Source organism: Sycon ciliatum, chromosome 7, assembly GCF_964019385.1.
Source record: "Sycon ciliatum chromosome 7, ocSycCili1.1, whole genome shotgun sequence".
In the NCBI taxonomy this organism is placed as follows: domain Eukaryota; kingdom Metazoa; phylum Porifera; class Calcarea; order Leucosolenida; family Sycettidae; genus Sycon; species Sycon ciliatum.
In genome coordinates, this window is record NC_088649.1 from 17259470 (window position 1) to 17281376 (window position 21907).

Genomic DNA, 21907 nt, shown 5'->3' on the forward strand with positions numbered 1-21907 from the left:
ATGCAAAATTTGCAATGAGTCCGTTCCACGCGTGACGGAAAATCTCGCCGTGCCCGGTTTCTTGCAAAATCAGGTTTACTCCTCAAAACCCACCTCAACCTTCCCCGGTTAGCCGTTAGCACCTTTCATCAATCGCGAGTACGGGGCCGTCAAGCGCCAACGTGATGAGACCGATGTCCACGTTGCCAGCGCTCATCGGCCTCGCTGCCGAACGTCACACGTGACCCTCGAACACATCAAGTAGTCACGTTGTCCGCAGTGCGAAACCTCTCTGCTCTCCCGGCCAAGTACGTCCTGACGTTCACATTCACTGTATTCGTTAGAACCCAATTCAAACCAGTTACTATTACTATTGGTGTCGGGGTCCCAACGCATCCCAACACTCAACAGTATACTATCAGTTATAGTTACATTACATTATATTACTGAAACGGAAAGCCATCTTTGTCTCCAACCAAAGCAACAACTCGCGGAGCAACCAAAGAACAACTAAAACTGAAAAGAAGAACCACAAGGTTCAAAACCAATACACAAACCCGGCCCGTATCGCGTATGCCAGCGACACGTGCATGAAAGCAAGTACAGAATCCAGAAAAGTAGCTTGCATGAAAAGTGCGTAGCGTTCACACCTGTATGCTAACCCGCACTACAACTCGCGTACTATACAAGGGACTACTGTATTTCCCCGTAAGTTAGTACGTACTAACTTTCGAACTTAGCAGCCACATGAGTACTAAACTTTCGGGGGTGGTACTATCTTTCGGGGAGTACTTTTTTATCGGAGGTAAATGACACGCAGTGGGAAGCCTGCGCAACTCTAGTGTCCGTGCATATGATGTATGCACTGTACGGTGTCTGTACATGTAGGACGGGTACGAACTTACTATCTTTCGGGGGGAACTGTCTTTCGGGGTGATAACCTCGGCAGTGGAAAGTGTATTTTTTATAGGGGGGGTACTAAGTCATTGGGGAGAACTAACTTACGGGCAAATACGGTAGTACTGCGCAATTCGCACGCATCCGAACAAAGCAGCGCAGTAGGCACGCATTCGAATAAGCTGTAGACATGCACTGCATAAATCTCCAAGTCCTCATACAAACTGTGCAGTGCTGCAAAGGTACAAATAAATAAATATCAAACAAATATCAATGTAGAAAGGAAAAGGACATATGGAAACGAGTTAAGAGTAACCCTCCACCACTGTAACTAGATACTATATACAGTCACTCTTAACTCGTTTCCATAATGTCCTTTTCCTTTCTACTTTTATTATTGGCTCAATACCCGAGTTTCAAATATCAATGTGCAGGTCAGCGACAATTACGAACCAGGTAACTCATCTCACCTATCAATCTTGTCTACTTTCAGATATCATTCTGTCGCCAACGCCGGCCATCACATACCGCACTACCGGCGGTGTTCTGGATTTTTACATCTTCCTCGGCCCCACAGCGGATAATGTCGTGCAGCAGTACACCGAGGTAGGTTTAAAAGCCCTTTGAGGGACAGAGGAGAAATTTCAAAATTCGGGCATCTTTGGTGTTCTTTGTGTCTACTCACTCAATCTTCACTATCTAGGGCTTCCTGGAAAGGCTCATGGTCATACAGCAAAACCTGGTTTAAGCGACCACCACACGGTGCAAGCAGAAGCGGTCGTTAAAGCCAGGTGGTCTTTAGAACCAGGTACCACAGTGTCTGTGTGCAGAACTGTCGGTGCATGGAAAAACGGTCGCTAAACCCCGGTTTTACTGTACTTGCTATGTTTCATGTCAACAAACAATGGATCACTCGTAGTGTTTTGCCACTCTGAGTTTCCTGCGCCGTGTGCAATCATCAGGCAAACAATATTCAATACTTGCTATGTTTCTGGTTCCTATGGGTCTTACTGCGGTATACATAGCGAGCCAGAGCTGGGACCGAACACTCAGGGCCGTCGGACACGCTACGGTCACTACATTATTGACTGTACCACTCTTTGTCCCGGGTGCGCCGTGAATCAATAAAAAAAATTAAAATGTGATGATTTGGGCTTTATAAAAAAATCGAAAGGTCATGCCCTGGAAGGAGTACGTACGATAGTTGACTGTGCCACCTGATAATACTCTCCAATACCCCTGACACGGTCGAGAAATTTTGAACAGCGAATTTTCTGAACCTTTTACCCAGAATGGCACAGATAGACCTATCTGTCTTATTTGTTTAGAGTTTGTTAGAGTTTCTTGAAAACATGAAACTCTGAATAACGGCAGAGAAATATGTGGTTGTGGCATTACTGTATCTTGTTGGTTTTATGTACTGTGCCCTGCGATGGGAAGCCACCAGAGTACACCTCCTGACGCCCCATCACTGTGCTGGCTACATGGATTCCTGTCATCGCCCGTTCGTTGTTTCTTCATGTTTCTGTTTGCCGCAGCTCGTCGGCCGGCCGTTCTTCCCGCCGTACTGGGCCCTGGGGTTTCACCTGTGTCGCTGGGGCTACGAGACGAGTGCACACACAATGGAGGTTGTGGAGAGAATGAGAGCGGCCAAGATGCCATATGTAAGTAAGAAGTAGCAGTAGTGGGGTGCAGCCCTGGACGGTACGTGTCCAGGAAAAGGCTTCTTTGCGTCGTGTTTATAACGTTAAAAGCTGTGCCGGGGTGACTTTCAGCCTCTCTCTCTCTATCTATCTATCTATCTCTCTCTGTCTCTCTCTCTCTCTCTCTCTCTCTCTCTCTCTCTCTCTCTCTCTCTCTCTCTCTCTCTCTCACACACACACACACACACACACACACACACACACACACACACACACACACACACACACACACACTCTCTCTCTCTCTCTCCCTCTCCCTCTCTCTCTCTCTCTGAATTTTCTTTGTTCCCTTCCACGTGTTATCTCACCATTGTCACAGGATACGCAATGGACAGATATTGACTACATGCAAAACCATCTGGACTTCACCATCGACCCTGATAGATTTGCTGGCTTGCCGCAATTGGTAGAAAACCTCCATCAGCACCAGCAACATTATGTGATGATTGTGGTGAGTTTGAACCCTAAAAATATGTAATGTGTGTGTGTGGGGGGGGGGGGGGTCTGCCAGGAGGTTTCCACTGTTTATGCCTTGGTTGCGGTGACGTGTTTCCTTTTCATCACAGTCAGGAGCATGCATTCTGATTGGAAGTATTGTGTGTGTGTGTGTGTGTGTGTGTGTGTGTGTGTGTGTGTGTGTGTGTGTGTGTGCGTGTGTGTGTGTGCGTGAGTGCGTACGAGCGTACGTGTGTGTGTGTGTATATGAGTCTCAGCGTGAGGAAGCCATCGCTATCATTGCTACGACAATGGGCGTTCAAGGTTCAAAGGTTTTTAAAGGTATATGTGCGTGTGAATGTGTGTGTGTGTGTGTGTGTGTGTGTGTGTGTGTGTGTGTGTGTGTGTGTCTTTCTCTTGAGAGAGGAGGAAGCAGTTTTTGGAGCTCCGAACTCTTCTTTCTTCGTAGTGAGTTTAGGGCCACGGGCTGGCTCCTGGCTTCTGCCAGGGCCAGCCCTGGTGAGTAGAAAACACTTTGTGACGCGGTGTTAGACAAGGCAGTCTTCATCTTGCTGCCGCGGAGGAGGAAAATTCAGCGTTGACGACATGGCCACTTCGGATGTGACCACTCGCGCTGACCCTCTTTCGCCTGGGTGTAGAGGTCTTGCAAACCCTCGCCCAGAGTCTTTCCACTCGCGTGCACCAGCGGCTCGAAAGGTTGTTCTGTCTCTGGGAACGTGGAACGTCAGGACTCTTGTCGACACTGACGGAAATTTGAATACGGCGTCCAAAGCAAAAAAATCAAGGAAAGTTTGTTCGAATATTCGCGAGGAGAGAAAAATTGACCTTGTGTGTCGTCAGCTCAAAAAGTATGGAATGGACATCGTTGGCCTCCAGGAGACGCTTTGGTTTGGCTCTCATCAATATACTGTCGGAGATTGCTTAGTTTTGACAAGTGGTCGCCCAACACCGACTGGGGATGAGCCTGCTCGTCGTGGTGAGGGGGTTGCTGTCGTTTTGCGAGGCAGATGCAGGGAGGCATTTGAACGCGGAGGCTCTCGCTGGACGGCGGTCGGCTCCAGACTCCTGTCATTGCAGGTAAAGTTTGTATGTGGTCGGAATCGGTCTGTGTCTTGCCTGCACTTCGCTGTGGCGTATGCCCCCACGTTTGTCAGGCCCCGTGAGGAGAAAACTCAATTCTACGCAGATGTCCAGTCCTTCATTGACAGTATTCCCAGGAACGATCAATTCGTCCTTCTTGGTGACTTCAACGCCCGTGTTGGCAGTGCTGGTGCGGATGGTGACTGGTCAAGTGTCAGGGGCCCTCATGGTTTTGGTCGAATGAACTCAGCTGGAGAGGATTTGCTCAATTTCTTGTCCAGAAATGGTGCCCTCATATGTAACACGTGGTTTCGGAAGAATGATGTTCATAAGCATACCTGGTTTCATCCTCGATACAAACAGCCTCACTGCATTGACTACTGCATCATTCCTCAGAGCCGACGCTCCCAGTGTATTGATTGCCAAGTCATCCGGTCTGCGGAATGTGATACCGATCATAAATTCTTGGCTATGAAATTGCGCCTGGCAGAGAATCCCTGTTTCCATCGTACCCGTGCTGTCATCAGAAAACCCATTGCTGTGTCCAAGCTGTTGTGCAAGCCTGGCGGAGATGACGAACCGGACACTCGTAAGGTCTTTCGCGACATGCTGGATGCAGAGTTGGAGGGAGCCTGGTCGCATGAGCCATCCTTGGATGACTGGTGGACTACCATCAACAGGCCCGTAGCAGCCCCATATTGGTTGGTCCGGCAAGATCCGACCTCGATGCCTCCCCCACCCCCCACCCGAGCCCACACTCCTACATATGCCGATACATGTACATTGTACAGGTACAAAATGTACATGATTGTCCGTGTACCAGTATGTACATGACTGTATGTAATTGTGACCATGCAGAGTGACATAGGGCGAGAAAAGGAAGAAGGATGTTCTGCATGAGTCAGGAAAAAGGGCATCAGCATGTTGTGTCCGTCCAAACAGAACTTGTTGAAGCCTATGAAGGCATAGCAACAGTATCTGAACGCATGTGATAAAAGAACCAAAAATGGACCTTTGGTCCCTTGGAGGAGGAGAAAGGACATCGCAATGAAGGAATGGCAGGTCATAAAGTAGAGAACAACACCCACATAGATCTATGTACATGGTATTCGCAACAACATGTACATGACATGTACTTGAGTACAACTAGAGTTCAAACTTCAAAGTAATCACTCGATGTTGTAGTGTCCTCTTGCTATTACCATGTAGAATCTACTACCTCTACTTACTTGCTTATATACCTCACTACGGCTCTACTTATTGCACACATCATGGGTGGACATCCTGAGCTGCTTACATGTGTGAGCTCCTTTTTTTTTTTTTTTTTTTTTTTTTTTTTTTTTTTTTTTGGCCGAATATTGGTCCGGCAGCTGCCGGACCTGCCGGACCGCCTGCTACGGCCCTGCATCAAGACAACAACTATCAAGGTTGCAGAGGATTGCTTGGGCAGAGAGAGCCGTAGACAGCCGGAGTGGTTTCGGGATAGTCAGGCAGAGCTTGAACCTTTCCTACTGGAGAGGGATCGGCTGTTTGCTGTTTGGGTGTCTACACGCAAAGTCAGTGATTGCAATGCCTATAGAGGTTATGCGAAAGGATCACGTGCAGGCGGCGTGTAGGCGGCCAAAGCGGCCGCGCTCCGCAGGGGTGGCAAAAGAGATGAAAAGTTCAAAAGAAGTACATGTGCCTGGAATAATTTCACGAAGGAAATTTCCTGTATCGCTGTTACGTTCCTCTTCTGTTCTTTACAAAGGACTATTGTACGAACGCTGAATCAGTGGCCATGACTTCTCCCAAGTTTTCAAAAGTGTATGACGAGTTAGATGACTCCAGCAAATGCCGGTACCGTGAAAAGCTCGAGCGCGTTGCACCAGACTCGAGTGATCCTTACCTGCCCAGAAGTATTTTTTTAGAGGAAGATAAATTTCCACTTGTGGACTATCCCGATATTTACAATTTCTTCGTCAACGCGCCCAGCCCCTACACCAAGGAGCAGCTCAAGGCCTACAAGAGCTTGGAAGGCTACAAATACCTTGTCAGTGGCTGGGTCGGCGATGTTCGTGCGTTTCCAGCGTCTGAATCTGACACATGTGACAGCAAGTTTGTCATCGCCAAAGTCCGCCATTCCCAGTCAGTTTCCGGCACCCATCTGCAACCCTGGATTGCTGCGCAAAACGACGGTAGCGTGATTTGTGCACACTGCACCTGCATGGCTGGTCTTGGTGAGTCTTGTTCTCACGTTGCTGCACTGTTGTTCAGCCTGTATTCTAGAACGCAGCTGATTCAGAACACAGGAAGTACTTCATTGCCGTGCCAATGGTCAACTCCTTCAATGAAGGAGGTGGAGTATGCCAGGATTCGTGACATAAACTTCACTGCACCCGACACTAAACAGCATGGGAGCAAGCGCCGTAGGTCGGAGGAGAAGGTCCCTGCTGATATTAAGCAACCCTCCAGTGCTGAGCTGGGTGAACTATATGGAAATTTATGTCAAGCCGGTAAACCGTCATTACTCTCCCTTGTTCCCGGGTTCTGCGATAGGTACGTACCTTCCAAGCCCGAGGGATATCCACCCATTTTGGATTTATTGTACGAACCAGACATGCTGGATGCTAGTTTTGGGGACCTGCTCGTTCGTTGCGAGGCAGTATTTCCAGCGGTCTGTGTTTCAGAGGAGGAAGCACGCGCTGTGGAACAGGCTACGCGGAACCAGGCAGATTCCAAGGCCTGGTTTGAATTTCGCGCCGGCCGGATCACAGCTTCAAAGTTGAAGTCTGCTGTTCGCACGGATATTAGCCAGCCCTCTGCGTCCTTAGTCCGCTCTGTGTGTTACCCTGAGGCACACAAGTTCCGTAGCAAAGCCACACAATGGGGATGTGATCACGAGCAGAAGGCAATTGACAACTATAGTGAACATGCCAGTGCAACACATCAGAAGGTTGAAGTACTCCCCAGTGGCTTTGTAATTCATCCGGACTATCCATATCTTGGCGCTACTCCCGACTCCCTTGTGCAGTGCTCCTGCTGTGGCAACGGCGTGGTGGAAGTGAAGTGCCCGTACGGGTGCCGAGACAGTAGCCTGCATGATGCTGCCGATTCAGGGAAGTTCTGTCTAGTAAAGTCCGGCGGAGCACTCCATCTTAAGCAAGACCACATGTACTACTACCAAGTACAGCTACAGATGCTGGTGTGTAAGGTGCAGTACTGTGACTTTGTTGTGTGGAATGAAGGTCAGCTGTTTGTGGAGCGTATCTGTGCAGACACAGATTTCATCCGTGAAGCGGTAGCAGGTGCCAAGAAATTCTTCCAGTGTGCTGTTCTCCCAGAGCTTGTTGGGAAATGGTTCACTAAGACGTTCTCCACTCTTCCTGCCGATGCGTCTTCAGCGGCTACATCAGCCTCGGAACCACTTGGTGCTGCCAGTACAACATCTACTGCGGATCAAGAACGCCCTCCGGAGTTTTGCTACTGCAAGTCTGTGAAGGCTGGCGAGGTACTGCGATGTTCCAACAACGATTGCAGTATTCGTTTGTTCCACATGGCTTGTTTGCAGCTGAAGAGTAAGCCAAAGCGCAAGAACTGGACCTGCCCGGAGTGTCGCAAGATTAAATCTGCCACAAAATAATGATATGCATGTACAATTACAGTGGTAGCGACTTCGGCGACAAGTTTATAGGAATGTTGGTCGCTAAGCACAACGTTCGTCAGCCTACTCAAGCTCAACTGCATGAGGGGTGAATTCCCCGAAACACTGTGTATTGAGCAGGGAGTGGTGCTTTCTTGCAGGTTTGCCGGAAGGAGGGCTCGAGGGACTTCTTCTCTGCTCTAGATGGCAGTTGTGAGTCAGTCAAGTGTCTGGATGGAAGTCGTGAGTTTGTCAAGTTTCTGAATGGCAGTCGTGAGTCAGTCAAATGTCCAGTCAAGGCGGCAGAAAAGCTCGACCTCTAGTATGGGGTGCAACCAACTTTCCATGTACATAGTCATTTTTGTCGTAGCATTTGTAAATCCAAGTCTCAAGCATTTGAGAAGTGATTATATTCATGGAGCCTGCTATTCTGGTATTTCTAGAGTTGCATTTTCAACTTGTGCTGCTGTGCCTTCCACGGTACTTGCTGTTGCACTTGCCACGTGTGTGCATACAATCGGTGGCTGGGCTTTCACAACGATTTCCGTTACCTTTCTTGTATTTATTTGCTTGCATGTATCACTGAAGGACCATAATGCTGATTCGTATTTGTGGGTCCCAGGACATGCGTGAAGACCACTCACTGCTTATGCATGTGAGCAGAGGAACTCCATCATTACACATCAAACACTTCGCTCTTTACGTCTCTTCCGGGTGATGTTGGCAACAGTTGAGTTGTTCTTTGGTGCTGGGCATACTACATCTGATGGTACATCGCGCACTACCCAGCACCCTAAGTTGGGTTTCAGGGCTATTCATAATTATTATATTGTGTTGTCCCTATTTGGACCACGAGTCATTATATTGATGCAACAAGAAACGGAGGCATGTCGTGAGTGATGATAGAAGCCATTATTATTACTATTATTATAAGTCTGTTGGCTTTGCCATGACCAAGCAAGCTTGGCTAGCCAGACAAAAGAAACTAGAAACAAGCGAGGTCAATGAGGTGAACACATGCGCATGCAACTGCAGAATAGGTAAAACAGAAATATAATTGCCGGTATATCCAGACAGTCCAAAAAGCACAAGGGGTTAATAATAAATTTGAATAATAATATAATAATAATAATAATGTAGCAATCATTACAGCTGACAAAGCGGCATGATGTAATTTACTCGAAAGGTACCACGGACTCACAACAGTTGCACAGAGCACAGCAGACGGTGACAACCTTGTCAATGAATGCACATGATGTAGCTTTATCGTCATGCATGAGGAAAGCAATGGGCAAAGTGCCAGAGAGGATCGTGTATTTCTGGCGAAGCATTCCAATCACTCGCTCCACATGGATACGGACGCGTGACACTTGTCGAGCACTGTCCAATTTCAGCCTGGAGAGTTGCTTCTTCCCCTTCGTAAATGGGGGCATCACCAACTCTGCGCAGAACATGCCAACGCTGTCTTCAACAGTGAAACCACGGTCAGCCAGCACCTGGTCACCCGGATTTAGGTGACTAAGCAGACCGCAGTGCTCTGTGATGAACTTGTCTGAGGCTCTCCCGCCCCATGCATGCGAAATAAATGTAATGACACCTTGTGGCGCTACGCCAATCAAAAACTTTGCAGTGTTATGGCTTTTATAGTGAGAGTACGTTTGAGCTCTTGCCATCAGATCAGAAGGTCGTTCACAAAAAACTTCAAAGCAGTCAATAATGACAGCACAGCCCGGGAAATGCTTACGAAATTCAAGTGGCAGAGTTTTGCGTAGTTCGTCCCTTTCCGGCCATTTGACAAGTGGTCCCAGCATCACATGCATCACCCGGATCCAGCGCTGGAAAATCCGGCACACGGTCGACTGGTGAATGCCGAATCTGTACGCCAAGTCTTGGTCCCGACAATTCAGCCGAAGCTTCATGAGAACAATCAAGAACTGCTGGAAGAGAGAGAGCGTGTGGCGGTGGTGCTGTGGAACTCTCTTCCTCACGTGTTCAAATATGCCCATCATGGTCCCAAAAGACTGCAAACCAGTGTAGAAGAGCACCTTCGCGTTGTCTTTCTCAAACGACTCGATTGACAAGGTGTCACCTTGTCCTGGAGCGTGTGGCATCCGTTTGCTTTCCAGGACCAAACAGTTGTTTGTCTCCTCCAGCCGCGTCAAGTGCTCCATATCCATGTCAGTCTGCGATGAGACACTGGAGACTGCTACAGGATCAGACTCTACCTCTGCACCATAGGCACCAGGCAAATCTGCCATTGCCTCTGTGAAGTCATTCCCGGAGGCGTCCACTTTCACTGGTGTCTGCGTCTTGCTCTCCTCGAACGTCAGCTTCCGCTTCGCTCGGCGTTCATATGCCACCAAATCCCTCTCCGCTTTACGCTTTACAGGAGTCCTGACATGTTCAAAAAGTTTCGGAACGTAAGCGGGAGATAGTGGATCGTTGCTCTTCTCTGCGCCTACGAAATGGTCTGAACAGATCCTGCTACTGTCAGTTGGCTTCCAATTCTCTCGTCTCATAGCCGCAACCCATAGTTTGCGCCGCTCGTCCGCTACGGGAAACTTGTAAAACTTCACAACCGTTCCAGGATCGGCACGATTGCTACATCCGACGGCTGCACAACTCTTCGGCATGTTGAAGGCTAAAAACTTCAGCAAGCGAGACACCAGCGGAAATTAAAATAAAAGTGAGGAACGATATGTCGACAACCAACAACAAATTTTACTTTTCCTCTCAAAGACTAGTAAAAAATAGTTCAAGCAGAAACGACTTCATTTTGCCACCCCTGCTACTCGCAGCCGCCTTGGCGCTCCTCGTGACGTCATTCGCATAACCTCTATAAGTGTGCCCGCAGCTCCGCGCGGAGGGAAGTCAGACGCGTCAAGCAGGAATGGCTACTCAACAAGGCCCAGGATTGCAAACGTTTCAGCCTCACGTCCAAGGGTGGCTGGGAGTGCATCAGACACATCCAGGCTGCGTTTCAGGGACTAAAACCGAAGGTCACAACAGCGATCAAGAATTCAATGGGACAGGTTTGTGACACCCCCGAGGCCACGAACATGCGGTGGCGGGAGCACTTTGGGAGAGTTCTCAATATCGTCAGCGACTTTGACATGGAAACCCTCGACTCTATTGACCAGCGTCCGGTCTTGGGGGAGCTTGCGGATGTTCCCGACCGTGTGGAGATTCGTAAGGCCATGCAAGCACTGAAGAACGGCAAAGCTTGTGGTAGCTCTGAAGTCTTTGCCGAGATGCTGAAGTATGGTGGTCCTGTTCTACTGGGTAAGCTGCAGGCATTGCTGGAGGGGGTATGGCGAGCTGGTCAAGTACCGCAGGATTGGGTGGATGCCATCCTGGTCCCTATCCCCAAGAAGGGTGATCTGAGTCTGACTGATAACTGGCGCGGGATTGCCCTTCTCGACGTGGTTGGCAAGCTTGCTGCACGGCTTATAGCGGACCGTCTGCAGCGTGTTGGGGAACAGTATCTGCCTGATTCTCAGTGCGGTTTTCGCAGAGGCAGGGGCTGCTCGGATATGGTATTCTCTGTTCGGCAAGTCGCGGAGAAGTTGCATGAGCATTCTTCCAAGGGATTCGCAGTATTCATTGACCTCCGAAAGGCCTATGACTCGGTGCCGCGGGCCGCCTTGTGGAGGGTGCTTGCAAAGCTTGGCGTACCAGAGGTGCTGGTTTCCGTAATTCGATCGTTCCATGTCGACATGTCGGCATCTATACGCATTGGTGGCGAGCTGTTGGAGCCGATTGCGGTGGGGAACGGACTGCGTCAGGGATGCACCATGGCCCCGATTCTTTTCAATTTGTACATGCTTGCTGTTGTCGAGAAATGGTATGAGGCAATAGCTGGTGACGACGAGATTGGACTATCAATTTGTCAGTTTCGTCAGGACAGACTGTTCAACACGCGTCTCCGAGCATACACCAGGGCTCCACTAACGGAATGCCAGTTTGCGGACGACTCTGCACTTCTTGCCAAGACTCACCCCGGTGCAGAGAGAGCACTCGCAGGGTTTGAGACTACTGCTTCTGCCTTTGGGCTCAAGGTTAACATGGCCAAGACAAAGTTCATGGCTATTGGGACTGGGGTGGTGAACGAGGACATGGCACCTTTAAACGGCACGGTGGAGCACGTGCACTCCTTTCGTTATCTTGGATGCCATGTGACACCGGATGCCAGGTGTACCTATGATGTGTCGCGTAGAATTGCTGCTGCATCGGGCGCTTTCCACAGTTTGAAGGATGCAGTGTTCTACAACTCGGACTTCACCATCGGCATCAAGCGTGTAGTCTATGGCGTCACTGTTCTGGCTGTCCTCCTGTATGGTTCTGAGACTTGGACAACACGGCAAAGGGACCTGCAGCGGCTTGACGTGTTTCACCATCAGTGCTTGAGGATGATCTTGCACATCGGTCGTGCACGCCAGATTGATGGGCACATCTCCAATTTGCAGGTGCGGAAATGGTGGGGCGACTTGGAGCAGCCGGCTGACAAGATTCGCAGGCGGCGGCTGCAGTGGCTGGGCCATATGGCACGTATGCCGAGGGGCGACCGCATCCCTCGTCAGCTGTTGTTTGGCTCCTTGCCATCGAAGCGCCCACCCCATGGTCCGAGGAAGCGATGGAGGGACGTGGTGCGGACCGACCTGGCGGCAATTGGCATTGAGCCCAATTCCTGGCTCGACGTGGCAAGTAATCGCCGTGAGTGGAAGTCCCAGTGCCTTGATGGGGTGGATCGTATTGTACTTGCCCGTCAAGAGCCTGTCGACAAGCCTCTGCTTTGCGGTGTGTGCAACCGCAGTTTCCGCCGCCGTCAGGATATCGCACGGCATCGTTGTACATCGCGGCGTTCAATAGCAATTATAACCCGTGGGAATGCGCCGTCACGTCAGTCGTTGGGTCCTGGTGCCGCTTCCCGGAGACAGCGCTAATCCAAGAGCTGCCCCGTATGGGGCCACTTAGCCAGTCATGGCAGTGGAGAAGAAGGAAGGAAGAAGGAAGGAAGGAAGGTGTGTGTGTGTGTGTGTGTGTGTGTGTGTGTGTGGTGTGCCTCCGCGCATGCTTCAGGTGATCCGGTCTCTTCACGAGGGTATGATGGCGTCTGTTCGCGTGGGTAGTGGTCAGTCTGACAGCTTTGGGGTGGAGAATGGTCTACGCCAGGGTTGCACCCTGGCTCCGATGTTGTTCAACCTCTACTTCTCTGCCGTCCTTGCCCACTGGCGCTCAACATCCACAGTGCCTAGTTTCCCGATGAAACATCGTATTGGCCGCAAGTTGGTTGGCGACCGTACTGCCAAGCACAGACTCACAGACTTATCCGTGTCGGAGTCGCTATTTGCAGATGATGCTGCCCTGTATACCACTTCGTACGAGCACATGGAGACGATGGTGAAGGAATTTACGCAGTGTGCGTCAGGCTGGGGCCTGACTGTTAGTGTGCAGAAGACGAAGTTCTTGGCGGTTGGTCCGAGTGTCATCCGTGCTGATATTGTGGTGCCTGGGAGTGCTGGTGACGTGATCGGCGTGGTCAGCGATTTTACCTACCTCGGCAGTACGATCAGCGACGATGGAGAGCTGGATGCCGAAGTCACAACTCGTCTCGCCAAGGCATCAAGGGCGTTTGGTAGCCTCCTCCAACCAATTTTCCGGAACTCGGGTCTGTCGCTTGGAATCCGACGTCAGGTCTACCAGGCCGTGGTCCTTACAGTGCTGCTGTATGGTTCTGAGACATGGACGCTGAAGGCACCCCTCCTGCGCAGGTTGGACACGTTCCATCGACAGTGTGTTCGCACGATCCTGAGTGTTACCCGAGACCAGCAGTGGCAGGAACACCTGTCAAATGAAGACTTGGCGAAGCGCAGCGGCATGCCAGCCTTGCTGGAGGAGGCCATTCGTGCGAATCGCCTGCGATGGCTTGGTCACCTCGCAAGGATGGACGACACCAGGTTGCCAAAGCAGATCCTGTTTGCGGAGGGCACTAACACGCGGCCCCGCCATGGACCCAAGCGTCGTTGGAGAGATGTGGCAGCTTCAGACCTGCGTGCGACCGGTATCCCGGAGACGCAATGGTACCACCTTGCTCAGGACCGGAGGGACTGGCGCGAACGTAGCCGTCGGAAGCCACCAAGCCAGCCCCAACCAAGAGTGTTCGTCTGTGTCTGCGGCCGCGACTTTCGCCGTCCGAATGATTTATCCCGACACAAGAACTACTGCCTCGCCTAATAGCTATCATCGCCTTCGGCGATGGGCTTTCCAAAGGTCCAAAGGTGTGTGTGTGTGTGTGTGTGTGTGTGTGTGTGTGTGTGTGTGTGTGTGTGTGTGTGTGTGTGTGTGTGTGTGTGTGTGTGTGTGTGTGTGTGTGTGTGTGTGTGTGTGTGTGTGTGTGTGTGTTACATTCCCACTCACAAGAACACACAGTTGTGGAATGTATTAGGATTATTTACAAAGAGAATAATGGACGTGCAAAGTAACAAGATAGAAAGAAGAACAAACTCAGACACAGGAAGTCTGAACTGGAGTGCGCATGCGCAGAGCATAGCGTGCAAGCAAACATGCGCAGAGCCTAGCGTGCTTACGCGCACATACAAACATAACAATCCTCCCCCTTAAGAGAAGCAATAGTAAAGCGGAGATAATTATGATCAATATTCAAATAACAGCCATAGCGTAAAGGTAGCAGTAAAGCAGTCACATCTCATTAATAAGCCTAGATGGTGACTTCGGTGCACGGGCTGATCGGCGCGGTGCAACAGGGTCTGCAGACGGACTGGGAAGTGCAGACGGTTCGGACTCGTTGGCAGCGTCTGGTACTGACGGCTGCAATGCACTATCGGGTTGAATCAAAACCGGTGTGTCAACATCACTGCGAGGAAGAACAGCATCAGGTGGCGCTGTAGAACGATGACGGAGATGATCTACATGGACATGTCTTTCCTGCTGACCAATGCGAACAATGTACGAGACCGGACCTAGCTTCTGTACAATAACGCCAGGTAGCCACTTAGGCCCGCTGCCGTTGCGAGTGTTCAATACAAGTACAGTGTCCTCCACCACGAAATGACGACCTTGACCTGGCTGTGGCCGTGCTTGACGTTCACGCTGTGCAGCTGCAAAGTTGGGCTTTAAGCGTGCCAACTTGGTGCTCGGTAATTTCCTGAAGAGCAGACTAGCTGGGGACACATTCGTTGATGAATGGGGCGTGTTACGATACATAAACAAGAAACGGTGCATCTGGGTCTTCTCAGACACATCCGAAGGACGGGACTTCAGAGCACGCTTCAACTCCTGGACAATGCGTTCGACTTGTCCGTTACTAGCTGGGTGGTACGGCGGTGTACACTTGTGAACAATACCACTCTCACGGCAGAAACGCTGGAACTGGTGTGATGTAAATTGAGGACCATTGTCACTCACGAGGGTCTTGGGTATACCAAACGTTGCGATAAATGTTACCAAACTGTCAATCGTCTGCTGAGTAGTGGCAGTGGATCCAAGCTTGTATGCGTCGATCCACTTAGAGTATGCATCCACGATGACGAGATACTGCTGGTTGTTGAATTCTGCAAAATCCACATGAACACGCTCAAAAGCTTCTGTGGGGTACACCCATGGGTGGCTGGCATCCTTGCTAGGTGCTTTAGCTAGAGCTTGGCAGTGACTGCATGATGACACTAGAAGCTCAATATCGCGATCAAGGCCAGGCCACCAAACAAAGCTGCGTGCTACTGCCTTCATTCTGACAATGCCAATATGGACAGAATGCATCTCATTTAGCAGCAAACGGCGAAACACTACTGGGATAACGGTACGGCCACCACGAACTACACAGCCCGACTCTATGGTCAGCTCATGACGAATCTTGTAGTATGGTCGCGTAGCCTCGCTGATCTCAGCTGGCCATCCGAACTGTAGGTACTGCAGTACTGGAGCAATCTCACTGTCCTGCTTGCTAGCATCTGCAACATCACTAGCATCAATTGGCAAATCCTCAGTAGGATCATGGGCATGCTCGTTGACAGCACTGACAATTGCACTCTCTTGTGCGGCTGTCAGCTCCATAGGCAGGCGTGACAAGCAATCTGCGACAGCATTGCTACTACCAGAAATGTGCTCAAACACATAATCATACTCGCTAAGAATGACAGCCCAACGCTGTAAACGGGAAACAGCAGTGGCAGATAAACCATACTTCTCACCAAAAATGTGCAGCAATGGCTTATGATCAGAGCATAGAACAAAAGAGCGACCAAACAAATAAATGTGTAAACGCTTAACTGCAAACACAATGGCTAAAGCTTCACGCTCTATCTGCGAATAGTGAGCCTCTGCCTTAGCAAGCGAACGGGAAACATAGCATACAGGCCTACGGCTGCCATCAGCATACTCATGCATGAGACACGCGCCAATGCCGTAAGGCGAAGCATCGCACTCAACGACCACTTTCTCATTCACATCAAAATGAGCTAGCACTGGGGCACTGGTGAGCATACGCTTTACCTGAGCGAACACCTTCTCACACTCATCTGTCCAGTTCCACGGAACACCTTTGCGGAGCAAGTTGTTGAGCGGCTTCAGAACACTGGACATGTCGGGTAGAAAGCGGTTGTAGAAGTTGACACAGCCTAGGAATGACTGCAACGCTTGAACATTCTTCGGTGCTGACGCCTTCAGGATAGCCTCGACCTTGTCCTGATTGGGCTCGAGACCGTTCCGGCTGATGCTGTAGCCCAAGTAGCGTACACGATCCACACGGATAGCACACTTCTGCTTGCGAAGACGCACACCACGCTCTGCTAGCCGCGCTAGCACCAACTTGAGTCGCCGGTCGTGCTCTTCGACATCGCACCCAGTGATGAGAATATCATCATAGAAGCAGACGACACCAGGAATGTCGTGCAGAATCTCATCCATTGTCTTCTGCCAAATTGCTGGGGCACTGGACACGCCAAACGGAAGGCGCTGGAATGCGTAGAGACCTCGATGTGTTGTGATGACGCAATACTTCTGACTGCGTTCCGACAGCGGTAGTTGCGCATAAGCTTGGCTAAGATCCAGCTTCGTAAACACTGATCCTCCAGCTATCTGCGACAACAGGTCGTTCGGATTTGGAATCGGGTGAAGCTTGGAGTTGATGTGCGGGTTGATCGTGACCTTGAAGTCCGCGCACATGCGAATGTCCCGATTCTGCTTCCTGACAATCACAATAGGTGAGGCCCACTCTGCTGACTTGACGGGCTTGATAATGCCTTCTTGCTCCAGCCTGTCAAGTTCCTTATTGACAGCAGGACGCAAAGCAAATGGCACGGGTCTGGGGTTGCAGCACTCGGGAGTGGCACCGTCGTTCAGGTAGATCTCAGCTTCACGATCACTCACTTTGCCCAGACCATCACGAAATACTTCAGGGTACGCATCCTCTGCTGCTGGCTCACTCGCTGCAGTGGCGTTCACCCGGTTGAACATACTCTGCCAGTCAAGTCTCAACTGTGATAGCCAGTCGCGTCCCAGCAGCGGATGGCTGCCTTCACGTACTACGATGACCCGCGCACGAACATTCTGCGCGCTGTAGCGTACATCAACATCTGCTTCGCCAACAATCGGCAGGACTGAACCATTGTAGGTCTTCAGTCGCACAGAACATTCACGCAAGGCAACATGTGTCCAATGTTGCTCCCATACGTCTTGCGGCACCAAAGTGTACATGGATCCGGTGTCCACCTCCAAATCCAATGGAGTACCGTTGATCTGCACTGTGGTGATTAGCATGTTCGATGTTGGCTTCCCAGCTGACACTTGGCCAACACGAAAACTATCAGACACCTCGTAGTCCGTGACTTCGCGCACATGATGGGCGGCAGTCTGCGACGCTGATCCTGACTTGCAGCACTTAGCGAAATGACCTGTCTTGCCACACTTCCTGCATGCCTGTCCCTTAGCTGGACATGAAGCATCTCCGGATTTGTGTCCCTTGCGACCGCAGCTGTAACAACTGACACGTGTACCAGCAGCTGGGTGGTGTCTGCCTTGGCCCCTGGCCTTGCCCTGGTGCTGGCCTCTCCTGTACGTAACTGCACTGACAGCATGATCACTCGCGGACTCCGATGCTCCAGCTCCAGCAGAAACAGCACGACTAGTCATCATCTGAGACTGTGACTGTGCATCCTCCCAGACGCGACAGAGCTCCAATGCTCGATCGACTGACAACGACGGCTCAGACAATAATTTTTTCTTCAAGTCAACATTCCTCACCGTTGCTACGATTTGGTCTCGGACTGCCTCATTGGTCTGGCGAGTGTTCTCAAAGGAACATAATCTAGCCTGCTGCCGCAAACGGCTGCAGAAATGCGCCGTACTCTCTTCTGCTTGCGGAACCAGCTGGCGAAACACATGCCTTTCGTAGGTAGGGTTTGCTGGGGCTGCGAAATGCGCGTCCAAAATTCGCTTACATTTCAGGTACTCGTTATCATTCGGGGTCCTCTGCTCCTCTGGCAGAGCATCGTCAGGGTCAAGTAGGTCATCAATAATATCTTGAACCTGTGGTCCCGCAAAGTGCAACAGCAATGCTCTTGAGCGCTTCTTGTTCGAAATGTCCTTGCCCACTAAATAATACTCAAAAGACTTCACCCACTTCTAGCGTGTTCAGTCACGTGACTGATGCGGGGTTCTCAGCCACACTTCAAGCCCACTCAAAATGTACGTGCTTCATGGCACACAGACAAAGACTGGTTGACCATGGTTGACGTCATGCACGAAAACTCGCTCACGCGCTGTTCAAAGCAAGATGGTGTCGTTGTCTTCTGCTGCAGTACGGCAGCAGCTCCACGACGACTCAAACAGCTTTTCCGTGCTCCTTCCTGTCGCAGAGTTGTCGTTGCTTTCGTTTTGTCGCAGCATTTAGCTGACGCGTTTCTGGCAGTTTGCTCCACTGCACGACTTGGAAACTAGCACCATCGTCTTCCGCGTCCTTGATTTTGGCAAGGTAGGTTATCGTTGTCTTCGTGCACCTCAGCCGTATTGAGCAGTATTTCAAAAGGAATCTTCAATTTTTGCGCCATCTATTCCTGTACAAAATTCAAAAATTCAAATTTTTGACCATTTGTTTTATGCAGGCAATGCCATGCAACGATGAGTGATCGAAGCGAATCAGGATGCCCTGGCGAGTTCTGTCGTGAAGCTGGTCTGTCAAAGTGCTTCCTGCTGAACGCCGCAGCAGTAGGATTCAAGGAATCGCGTCGTCGCTCGGACAGGCTAAAGTCAAAACGTGAGGAGTTTGACCAGACGTCGACTGTGACGAATGGCCTTGTTCTGGAGCTCACCCATTTCATGAATGATGAGGGCTTAGCCTGGTCAGCCATCCACACTTGGCTATCAACGATCATGGATGTTGAAGTACCATGCTCCGTGAAGGCCCTCACTTCCAAAGTCAGGCGTCTCCAAGCAGCAAGAGCTAAGTTGCTAAAGGCTTCCCGTCATGAAGCTCTGTCACACCTAATTTGTGAAGAATTTTCTGTCCCAGAATCAAAATCTGAGAGCACTGCAGCTGTTTGTGGAGATAATAAAACTAGGAGTAGCAGCACAGGTAGTGATGTAAATTGTAGTAAAATGTCAGACGAGGTTTTTACGGTGGGCAATGTCGACGCAGTCGGATCAGATATTGAAATTGAAATGGTTGAAATGCAGGGCCGGTTGTCTGCATCACATGACAAGGTTCGTAACATTGGGAAAAAATTGCGAAGACGAAATGAGAAAATTAACGATCTTGAAGAAAAGGTGCATGTTTGTGATGAGGAAAGGAAAGTGGTGGAAGAAGAATTGAGTGGTGCTTTAGAGAGTGTTGAGCGCCTTCAGCGCAAGCTAAATAATGTTTATTGCAGGACAAACTATGCAAAGACAAAGTCAGCTAGCACCACCTCATCTCTAAGTGATTTAGGTGCAGAGCTTGGAGTTAGCATGCAGAGGGAGAAGGAGCTCAGTGAATTGGTCAAGGACCTGTCTTGTCAGCTGGAGCTAGAAAGAACTGTAGGCAATGCACGGCAGCACATCACTTCCAAAGTCGATGGAAAGTACACCACAGAAGTCCGCCAATGTTGTTATGAGCTCCTAGGAAAGAACGTAGGTGTTTGGAATGTGGGTCCTGTAATCCGTTCTGTATTGACCCTGGCAGGTGCTGAGATTTCGGAGGTCCCTAGTGCAGCTACCCTTTCACAAATGTTGGTTGAGCTCAGACAGGTGTCACAATTGCATGTTGCAAGCTCTTTGGCAAATGAGCAGTTCACTACTGGACACTGTGATGGAACATCAAAGCAGGGTGTTTCCTATCAGGGCTATCAAATGGCCACTCCTGACAAAGTGTTTAGTTTGGGCATGGTCGAAATGAAAAGCGGGACAGCTCAGCATGTGTTCGACACATTTAAACAAGTCTTGGGCGATATTGAGGATGTGGCAGCAACGGCTGGGCATGCAAACATTGCCAGTAAACTCCTGGCTAACATGAAGAACACCATGAGCGATAGGTGCATTGTGCAGAAGAGTTTTAACAAGCTAGTGGAAGATTATCGCAAGGAGATATTGCCAGACATTATTGACGGGTGGGAAGGGTTCAGTGAGGAGGAACGCACGTCTATGAGCCGCATAAATTGTTTTTATTGTGGCATGCATTACATTGTCGGCTTGGCTGATAGTTGCACAGCTGCGTTAAAGGTTTGGGAAAGGGCTCATTTTGGTGAGGGTGTGAAGGTTGGTGCTGAGCGACTTCCTGGGACATGGCAGGGGACAGGGAACACAGCACGGCTTATTTACAGTACCACTAAAGCCTTTGAAAAGCATGGTGATGAAGCAGCGGGGTGCGTAGCGGACTTTCATGCTTTCCTGTCTGAGACAAACACACCATTGCCTCTTGATGAGTACAGGGGAAATAGATCTTACGTTGTATTCCACAATGGTGCAGGTATTTATTATCTCCACAACAAAATGCTGCATTTTTTGGTTGACGTCAGTGTACGAGACAATCAACTTTTGCGTGCTGTTAAAGAAGATCTGGGTGAGACAGAGTTGATTGCAGGTGCTCGAGCACTTGGTATCTTGTCCAAGCTTGTGATCAACCCACTCTGGTGTCTGCTGGAAGATCCGGATGTTTCTGTGCTTGAGGTTGGCAAGTACTACACTGCATTGAGTAGCAAGTTTGACGACTGGGCGAAAGATGCAAGCGACCTCCTTGACGGCAGCGCACGGCCATTTCCCAATGCAAAGGTATCCACACTGTGCGATGTATTCACAGCTCTCGTGGAGCCGTCGGAGAAGTATGATGCTATCACGTTGGAGATCCTCGCTTACCTCTGCTCGACGCTATCTTCATTCTCAGCACGTCTCCTCGTGGACCACTTACCGGGTGGGAAGTACCACAGTGCACCGGGCCTAGCTGTTGAGACTGCTTCGGTTCGCAAGACCAATGCTGTCAGTGAGCGTGACTTCGCACAATTGGACCGTTTGCTTCGCGAGAAGCCTAATGCTGACACTGTTGCTCTGGAAGGTATGATTCTGTTCAACAACAACGAGACCGCTTCATGGCTTCAGTCTCTTTCACCAGCTGAGCAGTCCAACCTGATTGAAGTGGCTAGGCAAACAGCTCCATCAGCGCGTCAGCAGTTCAAGGACAGACGGGTCGCTATCCAACAGCATCGCTTGGCAGAGCTCAAGAGAAAGCAGGCAGAAAAGGAGAAGAAGCATCAAGCCACCATTGCACGAAAAGAACAGTTGACCAAGGAGATTGAGGCATATGGTCTGTGGACAGAGGAGACGAACATCGATGAAAAGCTTGCAGCAATTTCCTCTGTCACTGGTCAAAGAGCAGCATTGCGCTCACAACTCCAGTTTCGGAAATTCGTTCTGGAGCAGAAAGCTTCCAAGGAGCTGTTCTTTATGAGCTCTGCTGGCCGTACTCTCCCAGTTGCAACATTGGCGTCCAACTTGAGGAAGCTGACTCGCCAGCGCAGCGAACCTGGCAGTGATGTGGCGAGCGCTGTTGATGATGAATGATGTATAAAAGCGAACCGGAACTGTACGATGAATTCACTCTGCAAGAGTCCTCGTTCAGCCATAATTCGGACATGATGTATCTTTCTCTGAGCTTTTCAGCTTGATCTATTATAAATCTTTTCTATGT

General features: G+C 50.1%; 2 protein-coding genes across 2 annotated transcripts in view; both read left to right on the forward strand.

Moving 5' to 3' along the window:
• Nucleotides 1-21907, forward strand: part of LOC135821117 (lysosomal alpha-glucosidase-like) — a 44884-nt gene that overhangs the window by 4030 nt on the left and 18947 nt on the right. The window contains exons 5-7 of the mRNA XM_065334182.1: nucleotides 1370-1482; nucleotides 2415-2540; nucleotides 2899-3030. Coding sequence (XP_065190254.1) covers nucleotides 1370-1482; nucleotides 2415-2540; nucleotides 2899-3030 — 371 coding nt within the window. The remainder of the gene's footprint in view (nucleotides 1-1369; nucleotides 1483-2414; nucleotides 2541-2898; nucleotides 3031-21907) is intronic.
• LOC135821118 (uncharacterized) overlaps nucleotides 18442-21907 on the forward strand; it is a 3707-nt gene continuing 241 nt past the window's right edge. The window contains exons 1-2 of the mRNA XM_065334183.1: nucleotides 18442-18724; nucleotides 18855-21907. The exon at nucleotides 18855-21907 is cut by the window's right edge and continues 241 nt beyond it. Coding sequence (XP_065190255.1) covers nucleotides 18871-21780 — 2910 coding nt within the window. The 5' untranslated portion in view covers nucleotides 18442-18724; nucleotides 18855-18870 and the 3' untranslated portion in view covers nucleotides 21781-21907. The remainder of the gene's footprint in view (nucleotides 18725-18854) is intronic.